Source organism: Bidens hawaiensis, unplaced genomic scaffold (assembly GCF_021521415.1).
Source record: "Bidens hawaiensis isolate Kalapana, Puna unplaced genomic scaffold, B.hawaiensis_p1.1 tig00000512_1, whole genome shotgun sequence".
NCBI classification, from domain to species: domain Eukaryota; kingdom Viridiplantae; phylum Streptophyta; class Magnoliopsida; order Asterales; family Asteraceae; genus Bidens; species Bidens hawaiensis.
Genome location: NW_027491033.1, coordinates 3,582,487 through 3,600,285, shown reverse-complemented (window position 1 = coordinate 3,600,285; position 17,799 = coordinate 3,582,487). Strand labels below are relative to the sequence as shown.

The following is a 17,799-nucleotide window of genomic DNA, read 5'->3' as shown; positions in this document are numbered from 1 at the left end:
CATACGAAAAAATTATAAACATTTTAAAATGATGGGAGTATTAACATGTGCCTTGCATGTGGGGAGAGAAAATATGTATAATTAACTTTATACCCTTTTTCCTTTGGTCCTCACTTAACACATGTCAATTATTTATGATTTCTCACACTTTTTATTTTTATTATCCTTTATAGAATAACTTGACCCTACAAAACAATATGGATTATTAATAGCCGGTACATCATATTTTGGATTACTAATATCCAAATTTTCAGTTTTCAATTATAATTTATCCCTAATAATAAAACTAAATAAAAAAGAAGGGGACCAAATAGCAAGCCTAGGTTGCCATTTGTCTTGAAATCAAGTGCATGTCCAACTCATAAATACTACCATTACCATTACCATTACCATTACCATTACCATTACCATTACCACCCATATCATCTATCTCACACACGCACACATACCATCACTCCTCTGCTCTGCTCTGCTCTGCTCTGCTCTGCTCTGCCTCCATTTATATTATTATTCATTCAACCACCGATTTCATTTTATCCAACTCCTTCACCTTCAAATCTTCTTTTATCCGTCTGTCAGTAAGTGCTCTGTTCTTCTAGATTGTTCCTTCAGATTTACAAGAGGGGTTTTGTCGTTGACATGAGGTTTACTTTAATGTTTTTGTGGGCTTGTTTCCGGTCATCGGAAAGAAATGGTGATTCCGGTGGTCGGCAAGACGGGTTGTTGTGGTACAAGGATTCAGGGTGTCATGTGAATGGCGATTTCTCCATGGCTGTTGTTCAAGCTAATAACTTGTTGGAAGATCAGAGCCAGCTTGAGTCTGGGTGTTTGAGCTTGCACGAGTCCGGTCCTTATGGGACGTTTGTCGGAGTTTATGATGGCCATGGTGGTCCCGAGACCGCGCGCTTTATTAATACTAATTTGTTTCAACATCTCAAGAGTAAGTAGTCACTTGAGTTTATTGAATAAGTTAGTCTGTTAAGCTAATTAGGCCCGTAGTCATTGTTGCTAGAACAATGACTCCAAGGTAACCTAACCTAGTCATTGTAACAATGACTGTTGGCCCTAACGGGCTTAACTGAGTTACAATGACTCTGGAACCTAACATAATAGGCTTAACCGAGTCCTTAAAGCAGTGACTTTGGGCCTTAATAGGCTTAGTCATTGTTACAATGTTAAGCATATTACTAACTAAAGTCATTGTTATAGTGACTTGGTTAAGCACTTAAGCCCATTAGGTTGCATAGTCATTGTTAGAGTGACTAGGTCACTCAGTTAAGCCCATTAAGGCCCTAAGTCATTGTTAGAATGACTTGGTCACTCAGTTAAGCCCATTAGTACCAGGAGTAATTGTTAGTTGTTACAATAACCGAGTTAAAACACAATAGGGATTGGGGTCTCAGTTGAGCCCATTAGGGCCCATGTCAATTTAACAATGACTCGGTTAAGCCCATTAGGGTCAGGAGTCATTGTTACAATGACTCCATTAAGCCCATTATGGCCAAGACAGGTTTAACGGAGTCATTGTTACAATGACTAAGTTAAGCTCATTAGAGCCAGGATGGGCGTAACTTGAATACAAATCTTATATGGTTCATGGGATATAAAACTAATCAAGCTTATTATTAATTTCTCAGGGTTCACTTCAGAGAACCAATCAATGTCAATAGAGGTAATCAAAAAAGCTTTCGAAGCAACCGAAGACGGGTTCCTTTCTCTTGTGTCCACACAGTGGCCACTAAAACCACAAATAGCAGCCGTTGGATCATGCTGCCTCGTGGGAGTTGTGTGTGGCGGGACCTTTTACATAGCCAATCTCGGAGATTCCCGAGCTGTTCTGGGAAAACTTATGAAAGCAACCGGCGAAACCATTGCAATTCAGCTTTCAACCGAACACAATGCGTCCATTGAGTCTGTTAGACAGGAGTTACACTCTGCACATCCAGATGATTCACAAATTGTAGTTTTGAAGCATAACGTGTGGCGGGTCAAAGGTCTTATACAGGTAGTTATTCACCAAATGATCTTAAAATAGAGGTTGTTATATATATAGAGAGTAAACTTTGCTTTTGTTGCCGGTTGTTTGTCAAAAAAACTCTTTTTTATAAAATTTAACAGATAAAATGGATGAGTGTTAGACATTTGGAGTTAATTGAACTCTTTATTATATATTCAAGTTTTAAAACTTATGTTTTGTGTGCAGATTTCAAGATCAATAGGTGATGTATACTTAAAAAAGGCTGAATACAATCGGGCGCCTTTGTATACACGATTCCGCCTTCGTGAACCGTTTAAAAAACCAATATTGAGCTCGGATCCATCTGTTTTGGTGCACGAATTGCAGCCGCATGATCAGTTTATTATATTTGCTTCAGATGGACTCTGGGAGCACCTTACTAACCAAGAAGCTGTTGACATTGTTCAAAATCATCCGCGTTCGGTAAGATGCTTAACTCAAAACACGCTTGTTATCATGTATGACTTTTTAGAGGTCAAACCTACTAATCTTGAAATACAAACTTGGTTAAATATATTCAATTTTAATTAATATTTATGTATGTTGATTGATTCTTTCAAATGATAATAATTTAACATAAATGTTGCGATCAAATTGTTCTGGTTTGATCTAAAAGTAAAAAAAAATTCCTAAGCAAATAAGACGATTTTACCCTTGCACGCATAATTTGAATCGGAACATCACTTATCAAACCTACTAGTCTTGATACCAAGATAGATAGAAAATTTTTTAAATCACTACCATCATTTATTATATTTTCATTACTTTTAATTCAACATCAATGTTGCGATCAAATTGTCCGGGTTTGACCTCAAAAGTCAAAAATTTTGTAGTTCTTGATTTGAATAGACTTAAGTGTTCAAAGGTTTTATAACCAACTAATTTCAAGATGTTTTCTAACCAACAGACAATTTTACCCTTGTGTGCAGGGAAGTGCTAAGAGATTGATAAAAGTTGCATTGCAGTCAGCAGCAAAGAAGAGGGAAATGAGATACTCGGACTTGAAAAAGATCGACCGCGGGGTCCGCCGTCATTTCCATGATGACATCACTGTGGTCGTGCTATATCTCGACTCAAGCCTCGTGAGTAGAGCTAGCTCGATTAGAACCCCTAGCATATCCGTGAAAGGGGCAGGAGTAAGCCTGCCTCCAAACACCCTTGCCCCCGGTCCCGCTTGATGGTATGTTCGGGTCGGGTCTCTATGTATCTATAGTCTCTAGCTAGTTTAAAAAATATGTTGTACTATATATATATCAGTGTGAATACCACCCGAGAAGAAAAGGCAACCGTGGTATTATGACGGTAGTTTGCGAAAGGTCGGAATTCTTTAATGTATGATGGTAACATGAAATACTAATATCAACAACACTTCACATATACAAGCGTTATAGTTTATGTTAGGCAAGGTCTGTAACCAAATAAGTATTAGTTTTGGTCCCTTTAGTTTTAATTAAGAGTAATAATATGTTGTAGATGCATGGAGGTGGTTGTGTTGTGATATCGAGTCAAGTACTGCAACAACAGCTCGTTGAATGTTTATGATTGGTCAGTCAAAACACTGATCTATGTTAGTTTTGGTCCAATCAGGTAAGTTTTGGGTTAAATAAATCTATTTGATCACTTTTGAATAATACCAACTATATTCCTGGCAGTGGCACCTGCCAATTTGGTTGTAATTCATGGTTACTTTGTAATAAATGTGTATCAGTTTAATATCAAACACTAATGCTATGATCACTTGCTATGTTTATGTTCTTTTTCATGTTTTCTTTTGTTCAATGGGCTATCAAGCCCTGCTTTCCGTTCAAGCGCGCGTCTCTAGGCCTAGTTTGCTTCAGCCTGTCCTGGCCCGGGTTATGCTTCTTCATCATCGCCTTTACTTCCGCCCTCATCACAACTTCTTGATGTCTCTTGGATCCAGCATGTCTCTCTCACTGTTCCTTCCATAACTGATTCAAGATCCCGTAATTGTTGCTAATTGTTCGTCCTTTGAAGCTATAAATTATGACGTTTCACGTGGCACACTTTTCCCCCATTCTCCCCTACCACTACGCATGGTCTAACTAAAGAGGCTTTTGTTTGCTGGCAAAAATAGATATTACAGTTTAATTACCATGTTATGAATACAAGGCCTTTAAGATCATGTGTAGTGAGCCGTGACCCTTTGCTTATCTCACCGTGTCCACGCCCAAGCGCCCCTACGTCTTTAGTGTAAATGGGGTGTTGCCCATGTTGTTGTGCATGGGTCCAAGGTGTTGGCCGAGTTTGTTCCTTTCCACTCTTTAAATTTAATTACAAGGCCAATCATATATTTTCTTTTTTTCTAATAGATTAACTGATTATATATTATTTAATTTTTAAACCACCATGTATAGAACTAAAAAAAAAGTAATTTCATATATACCATTACAAATATTGAAAATATCATATATACCCATGCAAAACTAAAAATATCATATATGCCCTTACAAAGTTATTAATATATCATATATACCCAATTCATCAAAAAATTTAAAAATGACCATATTACTCTAGTTTGATTAGATGCGATAAACGGTTTTACAGTGTAGACCATTCGATGCGATAAATCTTCGAATGATTTGCAATTTTGAAGAAGTGACGAGAGACGATTTGGTTTTCGTTAAAGGTGAGAAACTTCGATTAAAATTAAAAATAATAACATAGTGTATAAACATATTATGTAATAGAAGGTAGAATGGTCTATCGTTAAAATGGGCATATATAAAAGTTTTTTTTTAAATAACGGTAAAATGGTTATTTATTAAATTATTATTAATTAATATGGTGTATATGATACTTTAATAGTGTTTATAAGGACATATATGATATTTTAGTTAATTTGTAAGGGTATATATATATATATATATATATATATATATATATATGATATTTTAAGTTTTGCTTGGATATATATGATACTAGTTTTTAACCCCCGTATTACGGGGGTTGTTTTATATTGTTTGTTCTAATATTTATTTATTTTTTGAATTTATATTTTTTTTATTGTATGAAAGTTAATAATATACTTATGGTTTGATAATAAAGTGTTTCACAAATAAATGAGATGTTATAACCCAGTTTAAAAGCTATATGGTTTTGATGAGACCCAAGACCCGTTTATATTTTTTACTATAAAATTGATTTTTTTAATTATAAATAATATTTATGAAAGTTAATAATATACGTATGATTTGATGAAACCCAAGATCTGTTTATTTTTTTACTATCAAACTGGTTTTTTAATTTAAATAATATATATATATACATATCTTTTTTAAAATAAATCATATATTAATTTTTATTATATCCTATTTTATAGGATTTTTACATCAATTATTTGGTGAGAATAATTTTTAATTTAATGAGATGTTATAACCCGTTTAAGAAATATCTGGGTTTGGTAAGACCCATACCCATAAATTTGGGTCAAATGCATGAGAAGACTCAATTTAAAAATCAAGCAAATCTGGTGACTCCAAAAAAAGGGGGAGCGACCACATCGTGACATGTAGGATTTTTATATCTTCGTTTATATATATTATAGATTTGTAATTTTTGTAAGAGTATATATATGAAATTAATTAAAAAAAAACCTTCAATGTATTTCACACTTTCACTAAAAGAAAAAAGTTGGTTTTTATTTACTATTATTAACAAATTTTATTATATAAAAAAGAAATGTTGTCCAAAGTGGCAACCACCAAGAGGCTAAAATCCACCGAGCTCCTTCCTCGAGCCCCTCCAGCTTTTTCCAACCCCCTTTGGATTCTTCTCACTTGCATTTGCATTTGCATTTGCATATGATCTCCATTTTCACGACATATTATTATCAACTGACAAATGCAACTACCAATGCACATAATACAACTTAATATTTTTTTTTATTTTCATAAAGACTTCTCTTTTCTTTTCAAATAAAAAGAGCGAGACGGTGACTTGTGAAACATCCGTGTAAGATATTTTACTTATAAAAAGGGCAACGAGATCGTGACTTGTACAACTTCCTGCAACAAATCTAATGGTCGGATGAAGTGTATGTGACCCGAATCACTAAGAAAGAAAAAGGAATTGTGTTAAAGTGAGGCATTGTGCTCACATATCTTGTAGAGAAGCAAAGAAAAATCACCAACTAAAATTCTCTACTTCAATAACTCGAGGACGAGTTGTTTTCAGATGAAGAAGGATGGTGTGGGTGCGGTAACTCAAATGAGAGACTTGTATGAGAACCAATGAGAATCCAATATGAGAGTGAAAGAACGAACCATAAACTAAAATTCATATATAACCATAAAACCCTTTTAATAGAGTGAACTGCGGTTTTCGTCAATTTGGTTTGTCCAAATATGTGCTTTTATTTCAATAGTTTCAAATTTGCAATTTTAGTCCATGTGGTTTCAAATTGGTTTTGAAGGTTCACGTTTGATGCAACGATTAGACCATGATTTCGACCATTTCAATACTAACCAAATTTTCACACTTTTTCTCATCCTGGCTATTTAAGCAATCATACCTCCAACAGTTTGAATCACACATTTGCTAAATAAAAATACGTATGTATCTAATCTAAAGGTGATCTTGGAAGCTCCTTAAAATGCCAAAACCATCTCTTTCCTATTACGAATTCCACTTTTTATATCTAAGTTCAATGCTTTATAGGTCTGATCAAAGCCTTAAAACTATTATCGGCCTCATCAAAACAATTGATTTATAATAGAAAAATGTGTTCAGAAGATTCACGATCGTTGTTGATCAGACAATGGCCCCGACTATCCATAAATTGACCCATTTTCGCACTCCCTCTCATCTCGGTTAGTTAAGATATAACTATTCCAATATTTTGAGTTGTCGTTTTATCATATAAAAATACATACTTATCTAAAGCGATATTTGATGCTACTTACAGTTCCAAAATCAATCGTTCTCCTATTATGTCAAGACTAATCCCACTTTTTATATTTTACTCATTGTTTAATGTTTAATCTGAACCTTAAACTCAAATTTGGACTTATTACAACACATTGACTTTTAAGGAATAATTGTTTTCAAAGATTCATAGTTGATGCATGGTCGGACCATGGCATCGACCTTCCGCTTACTAACCCATTTTTCACACTTTCTTTTCTTAGCCATGTAAAAATTATCACTTGAACCACTATACAATTAATGTTCTCTCTCTTCTATTGTATTTTCTTGTGAACATTTAACACTTTCAATAGATAAACAAAGGGAAAATTCCTAAAATAGCCATTTTTTAGAGAAAGAAACTGAAAAATAATTATAAATTTTAACATATTCCCAAAATAGCTAATTAAATTTGGACTAAGGAGACGAGATCTGAGAAATCTTCCGGCCAATAAAATTCTAACAAGTGTCAAATCCGACGGGTTTTTCAAAAATATTGGGGGACCAGTTCATATTTCCTATTAAAAGTTCTTGAAATTAAACAATCTTTTCCGACAGTCTTTTAATATTTCCTAACGGGTTCCCACAACTTTAAAAAACGTGGGAAAATGTGCCTTCAAATTCAGTCTTCCAAGACGCATTTAGGGTGAATTTGTACCAAGAAGATCATAAATTTATAAATATTGAGGGATCCCTCCATATTTTTGAACTAAATTTTATATTCCAAAGCGTTCTTGCCAGACGGGTTATTTAAGTTTCTTATCTCGACCCTATATATTTTGAACTCATGGAAAAATGTGCCATTAAATTTTGTCTTTCAAGACACTTACTTGAAAATTTTGAACTAAGGGGATCATATTTTTAAAAATATTGAGGCACCCGTCCATATTCTTCACAAAATCTTAATATTAAAAAGTTGTTTTGCCAGACGGGTTATTTAAGTTTCTTATCTCGACCCCATATATTTTAAACTCATGGAAAAATGTGTCATTAAACTTTGTCTTTCAAGACACTTACTTGAAAAATTTGAACTAAGTGGATTATATTTTTGAAAATATTTAGGTACTCGTCCATATCTTCACAAAATGTTAATATTAAAAGTTGTCTTGTCATACGGGTTTTTTAAGTTTCTTATCTCGACCTTATATATTTTGAACTCATGGAAAAATGTGCATTAAAAATTTGTCTTTCAAGACACGAATCTTTAAAATTTGTACGAAGGATACGAGTATTTAGTATATTCTTACTTGTCCGTCCATATTTACATTATATCTATCATCTTCATCAATCCTCATTCATTCACATATTTTCATCAAATTCTACCTCTTTAAGCAAGACTAACACCTCCCCGTTTACAGTTTATTGGAACATAATCATACCTTCCGTTACCGGTTTGCCAATTACCACCATAACAAACAACATCATTATCAAAATTCATGGAAGATAAGATTTAAAGTGGTATGAGAGGATGATTTAGGGTGGTATGAAGTGGAAGATGATGGAGATAACTCATGTATATTCTTTGGACGATCATGTCGGAGTAGACGGAATCTCATACTATATTGTCGGTATAGACGGAATATAAATAAATTTTTAAGGTCTAGACTAAATTTAAACACATAAGAAATAAACTACAAACTCGTCTTCTTGGTACAAATTCACCCTAAATACGTCTTGAAAGACTGAATTTGAAGGCACATTTTCCCATGTTTTTGGAAGTTGTGGGGACCCGTTAGGAAACATTAAAAGACCATCGGAAAAGACTGTTTAATTTCAATAACTTTTAATAGGAAATATGGACTGGTCCCCCAATATTTTTAAAAATCCCGTCGGATTTTGACACCTGTCTAAATTTTATTGGCCGGAGGATTTTTTCAGATCTCGTCTCCTCAGTTCAAATTTGATAGGCTATTTTGAGAATATGTTAAAATTTAGAGTTATTTTTCAGTTTCTTTCTCATAAAAGGGCTATTTTGGGAATTTTCCCATAAACAAAATGTTATTTAAAAAGTAAAGAATTTAAAAAAAATATATTATCACACTCTAGGGTTCTTACTCATAGCTCTTAGACCATGTGTAGTCGTAAAGCTCCACATCCAGGGGTTATGCGCCACGTGGCGCCCAGTCAGAGTTATGGTTTTGTACAAAAACAGGCTGTAGTCATAACTCTCCACATCCAGGGGTTATGCGCCACGTGGCGCCCAGTCACTTTTACACTTTTTGTTTTTTTTTAAATTTTTAATAAGAATAATCAAATAACAATAATATTTTATTAAATAAATATTACAAGAAAAAAAAACTATTCGTCGTTGTCGTCGTCGTCGTCTTCGCCCTCTCCGTCGTCGTCCTCGTCCTCCTCATCGTCCTCATCGTCGTTTTTATCGTCGTCGTTGTCTTCATCATCGTCGTCGTTCTCGTCCTCCTCATCGTTTTCACCAGGCAGAGGCCGATACATCCAAAGATGTTGGACCAAATCCTCCTTTAGTGCGTTATGTATCTCTCTTGACCGCACGGAATCCGAGTTTTCGAGTCGTTGCTCCATACTTGCCGGAGTCCGTGGTGGATCCGGGTCCGGTATGAAAGTTGGACATATTGCTCTTCCCTCGTCCTCGATGATCATGTTATGCATTATGATACACGCATAAATAGCACATCTCATTATTTCTAAAGACCACAGACGACAAGGATTTTTAACATAATGCCATCGTTGTTGAAGAACACCAAAACACCTCTCGATATCCTTTCTCGCAGACCCTTGCACTTTATTAAAATACTGTCTTTTTTCATCCATCGGGTCTCTGAATGTTTTAACAATTATCGCGAACTCTGGATATATTCCATCACCCAGATAGTATCAATGATCGTAGAAGTTATCGTTAGCCCAAAACGAAGCGATGGGAACGGTCCCAGATATGTAACTCTCCATCACAGGAGACTGCTCTAAGACGGTTATGTCATTGTTGGAACCGGGAACACCAAAGAATGCCGACCAAATCCAAAAGTCGTATGAAGCGATCGCTTGAAGGCTGACCGTTGGTCCCTTTTGGTCACCTCGTGTGAATTGACCTCGCCATGCAGTTGGACAATTAGCCCATTCCCAATGCATGCAATCTACACTTCCTATCATGCCGGGGAAACCATGTACCCTTGTATGTGCCTCGTAAAGACGTTGTAGATCGTTAACGTTGGGCTCTCTCAGATAATGTGGTCCATATAGTTTAAATATTCCTATATTTTACAAAATTTTTATAAAATAAATGATCACAGTAAACAAGTGATAAACTATTTAAAAAAAAAACAAAACGTACCGTAACAAAAATACTCCAAGGTGTCCCGAGTTGTTTTTTCGGCCATCTTTAAATACTCGTCGTTGATGTCGGTCGTGTTTCCGTAGGCGAGCACGCGCACGGCTGACGTAACCTTCTGAATAGCCGTGAATCATAGCGTCCCTCGAGCGTCAAGTTTTTGCTTAAAGTAATCAAACTCACGCTCCAAATCATTGGTGATGCGCATAAATAAATTTTTAGACATCCGAAAACGACGCCTAAAGGTCTTTGGGTTCTTGTATCTCGGCGTGTCGCAGAAGTAATCCGCCATCAACCGGTTGTTGGCTTCGGCACGATCTCGTTCGATATATGTTCTTGTTGAAACGGGGGGTGGAGAGCTAATCGCACCCGTAACGGAACTCAAATACTGTGTCGCGAGCATAATCGCACTCGTAACCGCCCGTTCCTCCTCCACGTCCTCGGCTTGTTGGTCGGGCCCGAAAAACTGTTTATATATAGATGGAGGATCCATATATAGTGAATTTGGTGTAAAGGAATTTTTATAGAGTTGAAAGAGAATTTTTATAAATTTAATGAGGTTTAATTGGGGATGAAATGGTTTAATATATAGGAAATAAATTTTTTTTTTTTTAATTTTCCAACGGTCATTTTTTGCAACGGTCATCATCACCATTCTCAGCGTTGTATATACAACGCTTGCCAATTCAACTTCACCATAACGCGGGGGGGGGGGGGGGGTGTACCCCCGCGTTTTCGTCCTCGAAGCTACACATAACGCACCCATTACGGGTGGTCTTATACTTTACTTCGTAACATTCATAATTTCTCATCCAAATCTTTCTTCTATTGCTTATCTTTGTAATCTATTTATCAAAATCATAATCCAAGAACTATATGAAACGCTTGTCAATTTCCATACACACACAGACCTTCTAAAAGTTGGTTTATAGTCTGACTGCTAGTCAACAACATAAATGCTCAAACTTGATCTTTATTTGGACTTCCCTTTGGTTGGAAGTTTTATTCACACAAACCTCAAAATTTGGTAGCTTGAGTCTTTATTTTTAGTATATAAAACTTTCAGTACCAACAAAATACAAATATATACACTAACAACACGTCAATGTTTGGAAGAGTTGACGACTATTTTATATTATATTTTAGAGAATAATTAAGTTCTACGCTAACTATACACATTCATCTTTTACGGACTTAAAACCCTTCACCGGGTGTTGTACAATGTTAAATAGTTGTACCGTGTTGGATAAACTAGTAGCGTGAGTAACTTAACTATTTCCATGAAATGTATACAATGCTCAACGTTTACAATGTATTACTTTCCAGGGAATTTTGATTACTACATATCATGTTGGAACTTAATTATGAGACCTAACCTTCTGGTGAGACTAGCAATGGCCTTCTTTGTTTCACGTCGAGGCATTCAACCCTTTAAACGCTAATGAAGTTTTGAACTAAGCATTGCATGTAACTTTGTTGTAACAAAGACAAAATTCGAGTTAGAATCCTAAGTAGAAGATGAAAGAAGCAAACAATTGAGACATGATGTGATGAAATCGAGGGACTAGAGAGATAGACGGGTCATGGCACGATGAAGGATACAAAATGTGTATGGCAATGAGTATACGGGACTACAACGTTAGTGAGGTGATGCAGTAGTGTCACGTGATCCTAGCTAATATGTTAGCGAGAGGATGGTCCAAGATGATAATAAAAATACGGATTTTATAAGTTGAGGCGATATCTTGGAAAAGATTTCTTACTGTGTGTATATGTTTTAGATATTAACTTAAAAAAATATATAATTCATTTAATTAATATTTATAAACTAGCTTTTGAACCCGTGTATTATACGAGATTTTTCAAATGATAAAAATAAATAAGGTCTATTATTTCAATTGTGATTCTCAAAATACTTATAACTTAGCTTAATGTAAATTTAATGGGAAAAACAAACGGAGTTAACAAAAAGTACTAAAATAGCATATTTTAATGGAAACGTCATGTGTTAATTTGCAAGAAATCAAAAAAAATAATAATAATAAACTTGCGTAGTTTGTCAAACCTCAGGTATGAAAATGATATTTAATTCAATAATTAATAAAATCCAAAAATCCGCACTATGTTATAACCCACTTGACAAAATGGTTTTGACCCATGACCCATGAATAACTAAAATGAATGGGATGAGAGATTAGAAATTAGAAGAAATGTAGGTTTGACACCTAAGCTTCAACATTTTCTTTTATTAGTATAATAAGATTTTTTTTCTTAAAATGTGTGTGCTTTTCAAAAAAAACATAACTTATAAATTTTCATAGATATTACATGTAATTTCACACTTATACAATCTTCTTATTAAATGCACCATCTTAAGCCCATAAACTATTTTCCTTGTAAAATATTATTACTCTTAAAAAGTAGAGGTCTTAAAAAAAGAGACATAACCTTGAATAAATAAAAAAAACATTTATTTTATATCAACAGCTAAATTCCATATACCAACAGTTTATTCCTGCAATATAAAACAACATAATCTAAACCAAATTCACTCCTTTCACTGGTGGTCAAAAATCCAAAATCCAAGGCATGTCTACAAGTCTCTCTCTATACACCATGTACAACTATCCATGAACGAAGTACAACTGTTACTGCTTAATGTACAAATCACAGAAGCCATATTATTCCACATTTGAAATTCAAAGTTCAAACAAATAAATATAAAACACACACACACACACACTCTCTCTCATATGTTTTGACAAGCCAATTTCAGAAAAAACCTAACTTTACTATTTGTCCTCTGTTTCTCTGTAAACCCACCCACCACCCTCTCTCTCTGTCTCAAAACACTCCATTTTTCTTCAGAAAACGATTTTGACTACATGGGTTTTGTTTAGGGTTCATCAATCAAGAATCTTGTTATTAAGCAAACCTGTTCTTGATTTCCTCCTTTAAAAACCTGCATTTTCTTGAACCAACAAAAAAGATTCCTTTTTTCACACAAACCCACTGTAAAAAATCATTTCTTTTTAGGGTTTAGTTTGAAATGGGGTGTGTTGCTACAAAGTTGGAAGAAGAAGAGGAAGTGGTGACCATTTGCAGAGAAAGAAAACAGTTCTTGAAGTTAGCTGTGGAAAAAAGGTACAATCTTGCAGATGCACATTTTAGATACTGTCAATCAGTTTTTGGTGTTTCAGCTGCTATTAAACTCTTTGTTGCAAGACACTCGTCAGCTTCATCACCCTTTCTTATAACCTTACCACCACCCTCACCTCCTAAAGAAAACAAGGTTGTGTCAAACCCTTTGTTTCTTCAAAACCATGATCAAAACACTGCCCAAAAGGTTAAAGATTGTAAAGATGATGTTAATGCATGTGGGTCTTGTTCCTGTTCATCTTCTTCAACTTCTTCAGAAGAGGATGATGAGAGAGAAAGTAAGTTCAGGAGTGAGAAAGAGGTGAAAGAAGAAGAGGGCTGTGGGTATTTTTACATGGACCCACCAGCTCCATGTACGCCACCAATGCAGTCACAGAACATAGAGTTTGGGTGGGATTTTTTTGACCCTTTTGTTACCATGAGGCCAGAAGTTATGGGAGGGTATAATAGGTATTCTGATGAAGATTTGAGGGTAGTTAGGGAAGAAGAAGGTATACCTGAGCTTGAAGAAGAGGTTGAGAGAGTTGAAGAAGTGAAAAGCGAAGTGGTGAGTGGTGAAGAGAAGAAGAAGAAGAAAGAGAGTGTGAAAGAAGAGGAGAGTTGTGGGAGTGAAGTGGTGGGTTGTGCTAACATGAGCCAGGGTGAAGCACAGAAGGGTTTGACTGTCATTGACACACCTGAAAATGGGAGGGAGTTGTTGGAAACATTGAAGGATATTGAAGACTATTTTCTTAGGGTTTATGATTCTGGTAAAGGTGTATCCAAGATGTTGGAATCTAACAGGATCCAGTTACAGTCTGGTTTGGAAGAAATTAAAGGTAGGGGCTTTTTGGTCATTTTGCATATCAAACACACACACATATACACATCCATTCTTGATTTGTTGATCTATCTTCAGAAAAGGTCAAAGCTTTGGTCAAATGAACCACTGTTAATGATTTATTTATAAAAAAAAAAACTGTTTTTATTTGGATATAAATTTTATTTGAAGAAAAACTTTTAGAACTAGAAAAGTATTGAGTTCTGGTTTTGGAAAGTACTTGGTTTGGCTATGGAAAGTTAAAATGTTTAAAGGCAGGGGCTTTTTAGTCATTCCAGACTTGCAATAGTTCAGTCAAACATACAGAGTTCATTTTCTTGACCACTTGATTTTTGGCTGATGAGGTTAAATCATCAACTCTGAGTTCTGATAAAGTATGTGGTTCATGTATGTTAATTTTTCATCATGGCAAAGGTCAAATATTTAGTCAACATAACTTATCTTCTTTTACAAAATATTAAACCACCAGCTGAAAAATTATTTGAGGGGTAGAAATGTAGATTACTAAAAGAGGCTTTTTTTGAATTCAAATTTAAGTAATATTTTGTTTAACTGTCTTAAGTCAAATGTGAAATTTTCATTTATTGTTGTTTCTTGCATGCCTTTTTCCTTACAGTTTTAGTTGTCTCCTTATTATGTGCAAAAAATTAAAAGGGGCCCTTGATCAGCTTAGGCTCCTGTTTTAGACACTTTTGCTATCATGAATTTTATTTTGTGGGTCCTATTTCATGAGGCCAGGATGATTATTATGGACTTGCATATAGAAAACAAATGGTCAAAATGACCACAATATCCCTCCATCCATAAGTATTTAAAATTTCAAGATTCCTGCACTGTTTACAACTTTACATCATTAAATTTGTAATTTTGTCATACTTTACAAGAATTACTGTCATTTTGACTTTCAAGAATCAAACCTAGTGCATTCACAAGTTTAAAGACGGTTAGTTTGTCGTTCTTACATCCGTTCAAGCTTTTAATTTGGCATGCTTTCCCAATTTCTTATTCTTGTTTATGTGTAATTGCACCATATATTTCAAGAAACTACACATTTTGACTTTTGAGAGTCAAAGTTCACATTTTTAACTTTCAAGAAACTAAATATCTCCTGTAACAATGCAGAAAATTCAACTAAGCTCATTCAAGCAATCACATCACGGTCAACATCTTATCGCTCATCAACATGTAAGAGTCTTGTAGCATCAAATTCCAAAACAGCTTCCGCGTGGACCGAATTCAATAACGATCTCTTTGATGATGGCGGAGGGATGAATTCAGGAAGCCATTCTTTAACACTGGGAAGACTCTATGCTTGGGAAAAGAAGTTATATGAAGAAGTCAAGGTACTTTATGTCAATCTTTTGTAATTTGCTTTGTTGCAAATGACATGTAGTCTGACTTTTATTGGTCAAAGTGTATAAAAGTGAGACATTTTCATGATATTTAGGCTGGAGACAACACTCGGAAGTTATACGAGAGAAAATGCAGTCAATTGAGGAACCAAGATGTGAAGGGGAATGAGGAGGGAACAATAGACAAAACACGGGCTGCAGTTAAAGATTTGTATAGTCGGATCTTGGTTGCGATTCGAAGTGCCGAATCAATTTCAGAAAGAATTGAGAAACTTAGAGATGAAGAGTTGCAGCCTCAAATTATTGAGCTTTTACACGGGTATGCATCAAATATTTCAATGACTACTTGTGCAAGTTAGGGCTGTAAACGACTTAAGCCCTACAAGCCAGGTTGTGCTCAGGCCCGGGCTCGGTTTGTTTGTCTTAACGAGCAGAAATGTTGAGCTCGAGCTCAGCTCGTAAAAAGCTCGATCCGGCTCATGGATCTTTTTTTAAATTAATTTATATTGTTATACATTGATACATATAAAGAAAAAAATCATTGTTTATAAAATACACATAATCCATAACTGATAAACTATACATTTTATATTATATACATTAAAATTTTGGTTATAGTTTATATACATATAAAAATTTAAGCTTTAGTTAAACGAGCTAATGACTGAGCCTACAGACGGGCTTAACGAGCCTAACAGGCGAGCTAATGAGCCAATCTTACCTGGGCTCGGCTCGGCTCGGCTCGTGATTCACGTGCATCACCTGTTTGTACCATACACAATAACAGTGGTAAATCGTAATCATAACCCGTGCCATGTTTATGCAGCATGATGAACATGTGGAAGGTTATGTTGGAATCACACGAAATCCAAAACGAAATCATGTCAGAAGTCAAACTCTTCACATGTCCAACATATGGCAGATTCTCGAACAACACGCACCGGCTCGCAACCCTGCAACTAGAGGCTGAATTCCAAAACTGGCGGGCATGTTTTCGCGACTACCTAACTGCACAAAAACAATATGTTGGAGCTCTTTACAGTTGGCTATCAAAGTTCATAGTCCCAGAAGTTGAATTCTACTCAAAAAGCAGAAACACATCTCAACCGTTTCAAACAGTAAACGGCCCACCGTTGCTGATGATTTGTCAAGATTGGTTCAACTTTATGGACAAATTACCCGACAAATCGGTTTATTTTGCAATGAGAAGCTTTTCAAAAGATTTACATTCTTTATGGATCCAGCAAGGTAAAGAACAAGATCAGAAAAGGAAAGTTGATAGCTTGTCTAAAGAACTCGACCGCAAGATTCTTGCTTTTCAGAAAACTGAAACCCGGGCTTTTGAAACCAAGATTCCGGGCCTTGAGCTTTGTGAGATTGAGGTTGACCAGAAAGCAGATTACTTGAAATCAAGAAAGGATTATTTAGATGAGTTTAGAGCAAAAGTGGAACTTGAAAGAGGGAAACATCAAAGTTGTATGCACGAAACTCAAAGGATCACGTTGAACGGTTTTCAAACCGGGTTTTGTCGGGTTTTTGAGGATTTAATAGAGTTCTCAAAAGGGTCACTAAAAATGTATAGTGATCTTGTCGGTAACCGTGAAAAAGTTGAAAACTTTTCTTGTATCCAAGGAGATGGGAGCAGTAGATGACCAAAGATAGTTGCTTTTGTGTTGTTTAAGGATTCTTTGAGGTAATGGTGTTGGTTATTTTTTAGTGATTGTTGTACATTAGATTGTGATTTGTGTTCTAAGCCTCTTGCTGAGACGCATTCGCAGTTGGATTTGATTTGATTAATTTGTTCCCGTTGATATCATTGGTATTTTTGCTCACAATTTTGTTGGTTAAACTGAAATCTGACCATTTCTTGCAAATCTCTATGGGTAATAAATTAAGTCCCATTGAGTTTGTATAGAAAGGTGGATATGCAAGTGGGCAATTGGTGTGTACAGTTTTCTTAATGGAGTGGGGGTTCTATTGTTGAGTAGTTTATGCATTTTATTGTTTATTTGACAAGTGAACAATGTGGTGGTTATTGTGTTATAAGATAGATCAGGTGTTAAACCATTGTGTTGAAAGATGGTTCACAGACCATCTAAACCACCTCAAGCTTCGGGCAATTTGGCGAAGAAAAGACTACTCGGATAAAGGGCAGAATTAAGACAGATCAAACTAAAGATATTAAGCCGTTTCTAACTTTTTCAACCTCTACCAATAACTGCTG

The 17,799-nt window shown here is 35.3% G+C and overlaps 2 protein-coding genes across 2 annotated transcripts; both read left to right on the top strand.

Annotated features, from left to right (window-relative positions):
- Positions 1–616: 616 nt before the first annotated feature.
- Positions 617–3,365, top strand: LOC143634348 (putative protein phosphatase 2C 60). The gene is made up of 4 exons (XM_077102460.1): positions 617–940; positions 1,638–2,005; positions 2,204–2,440; positions 2,947–3,365. The coding sequence occupies exons 1-4, from the start codon at positions 640–642 to the stop codon at positions 3,193–3,195; spliced, it is 1,155 nt and encodes a 384-aa protein (XP_076958575.1). The 5' UTR covers positions 617–639; the 3' UTR covers positions 3,196–3,365.
- A 9,642-nt stretch (positions 3,366–13,007) lies between these two features.
- Positions 13,008–17,382, top strand: LOC143634337 (protein ALTERED PHOSPHATE STARVATION RESPONSE 1-like). The gene is made up of 4 exons (XM_077102454.1): positions 13,008–14,221; positions 15,346–15,566; positions 15,671–15,894; positions 16,402–17,382. Exons 1-4 carry the CDS (start codon positions 13,294–13,296, stop codon positions 17,225–17,227), a joined length of 2,199 nt encoding a protein of 732 aa, XP_076958569.1. The 5' UTR covers positions 13,008–13,293; the 3' UTR covers positions 17,228–17,382.
- The last annotated feature ends 417 nt before the right edge of the window (positions 17,383–17,799 follow it).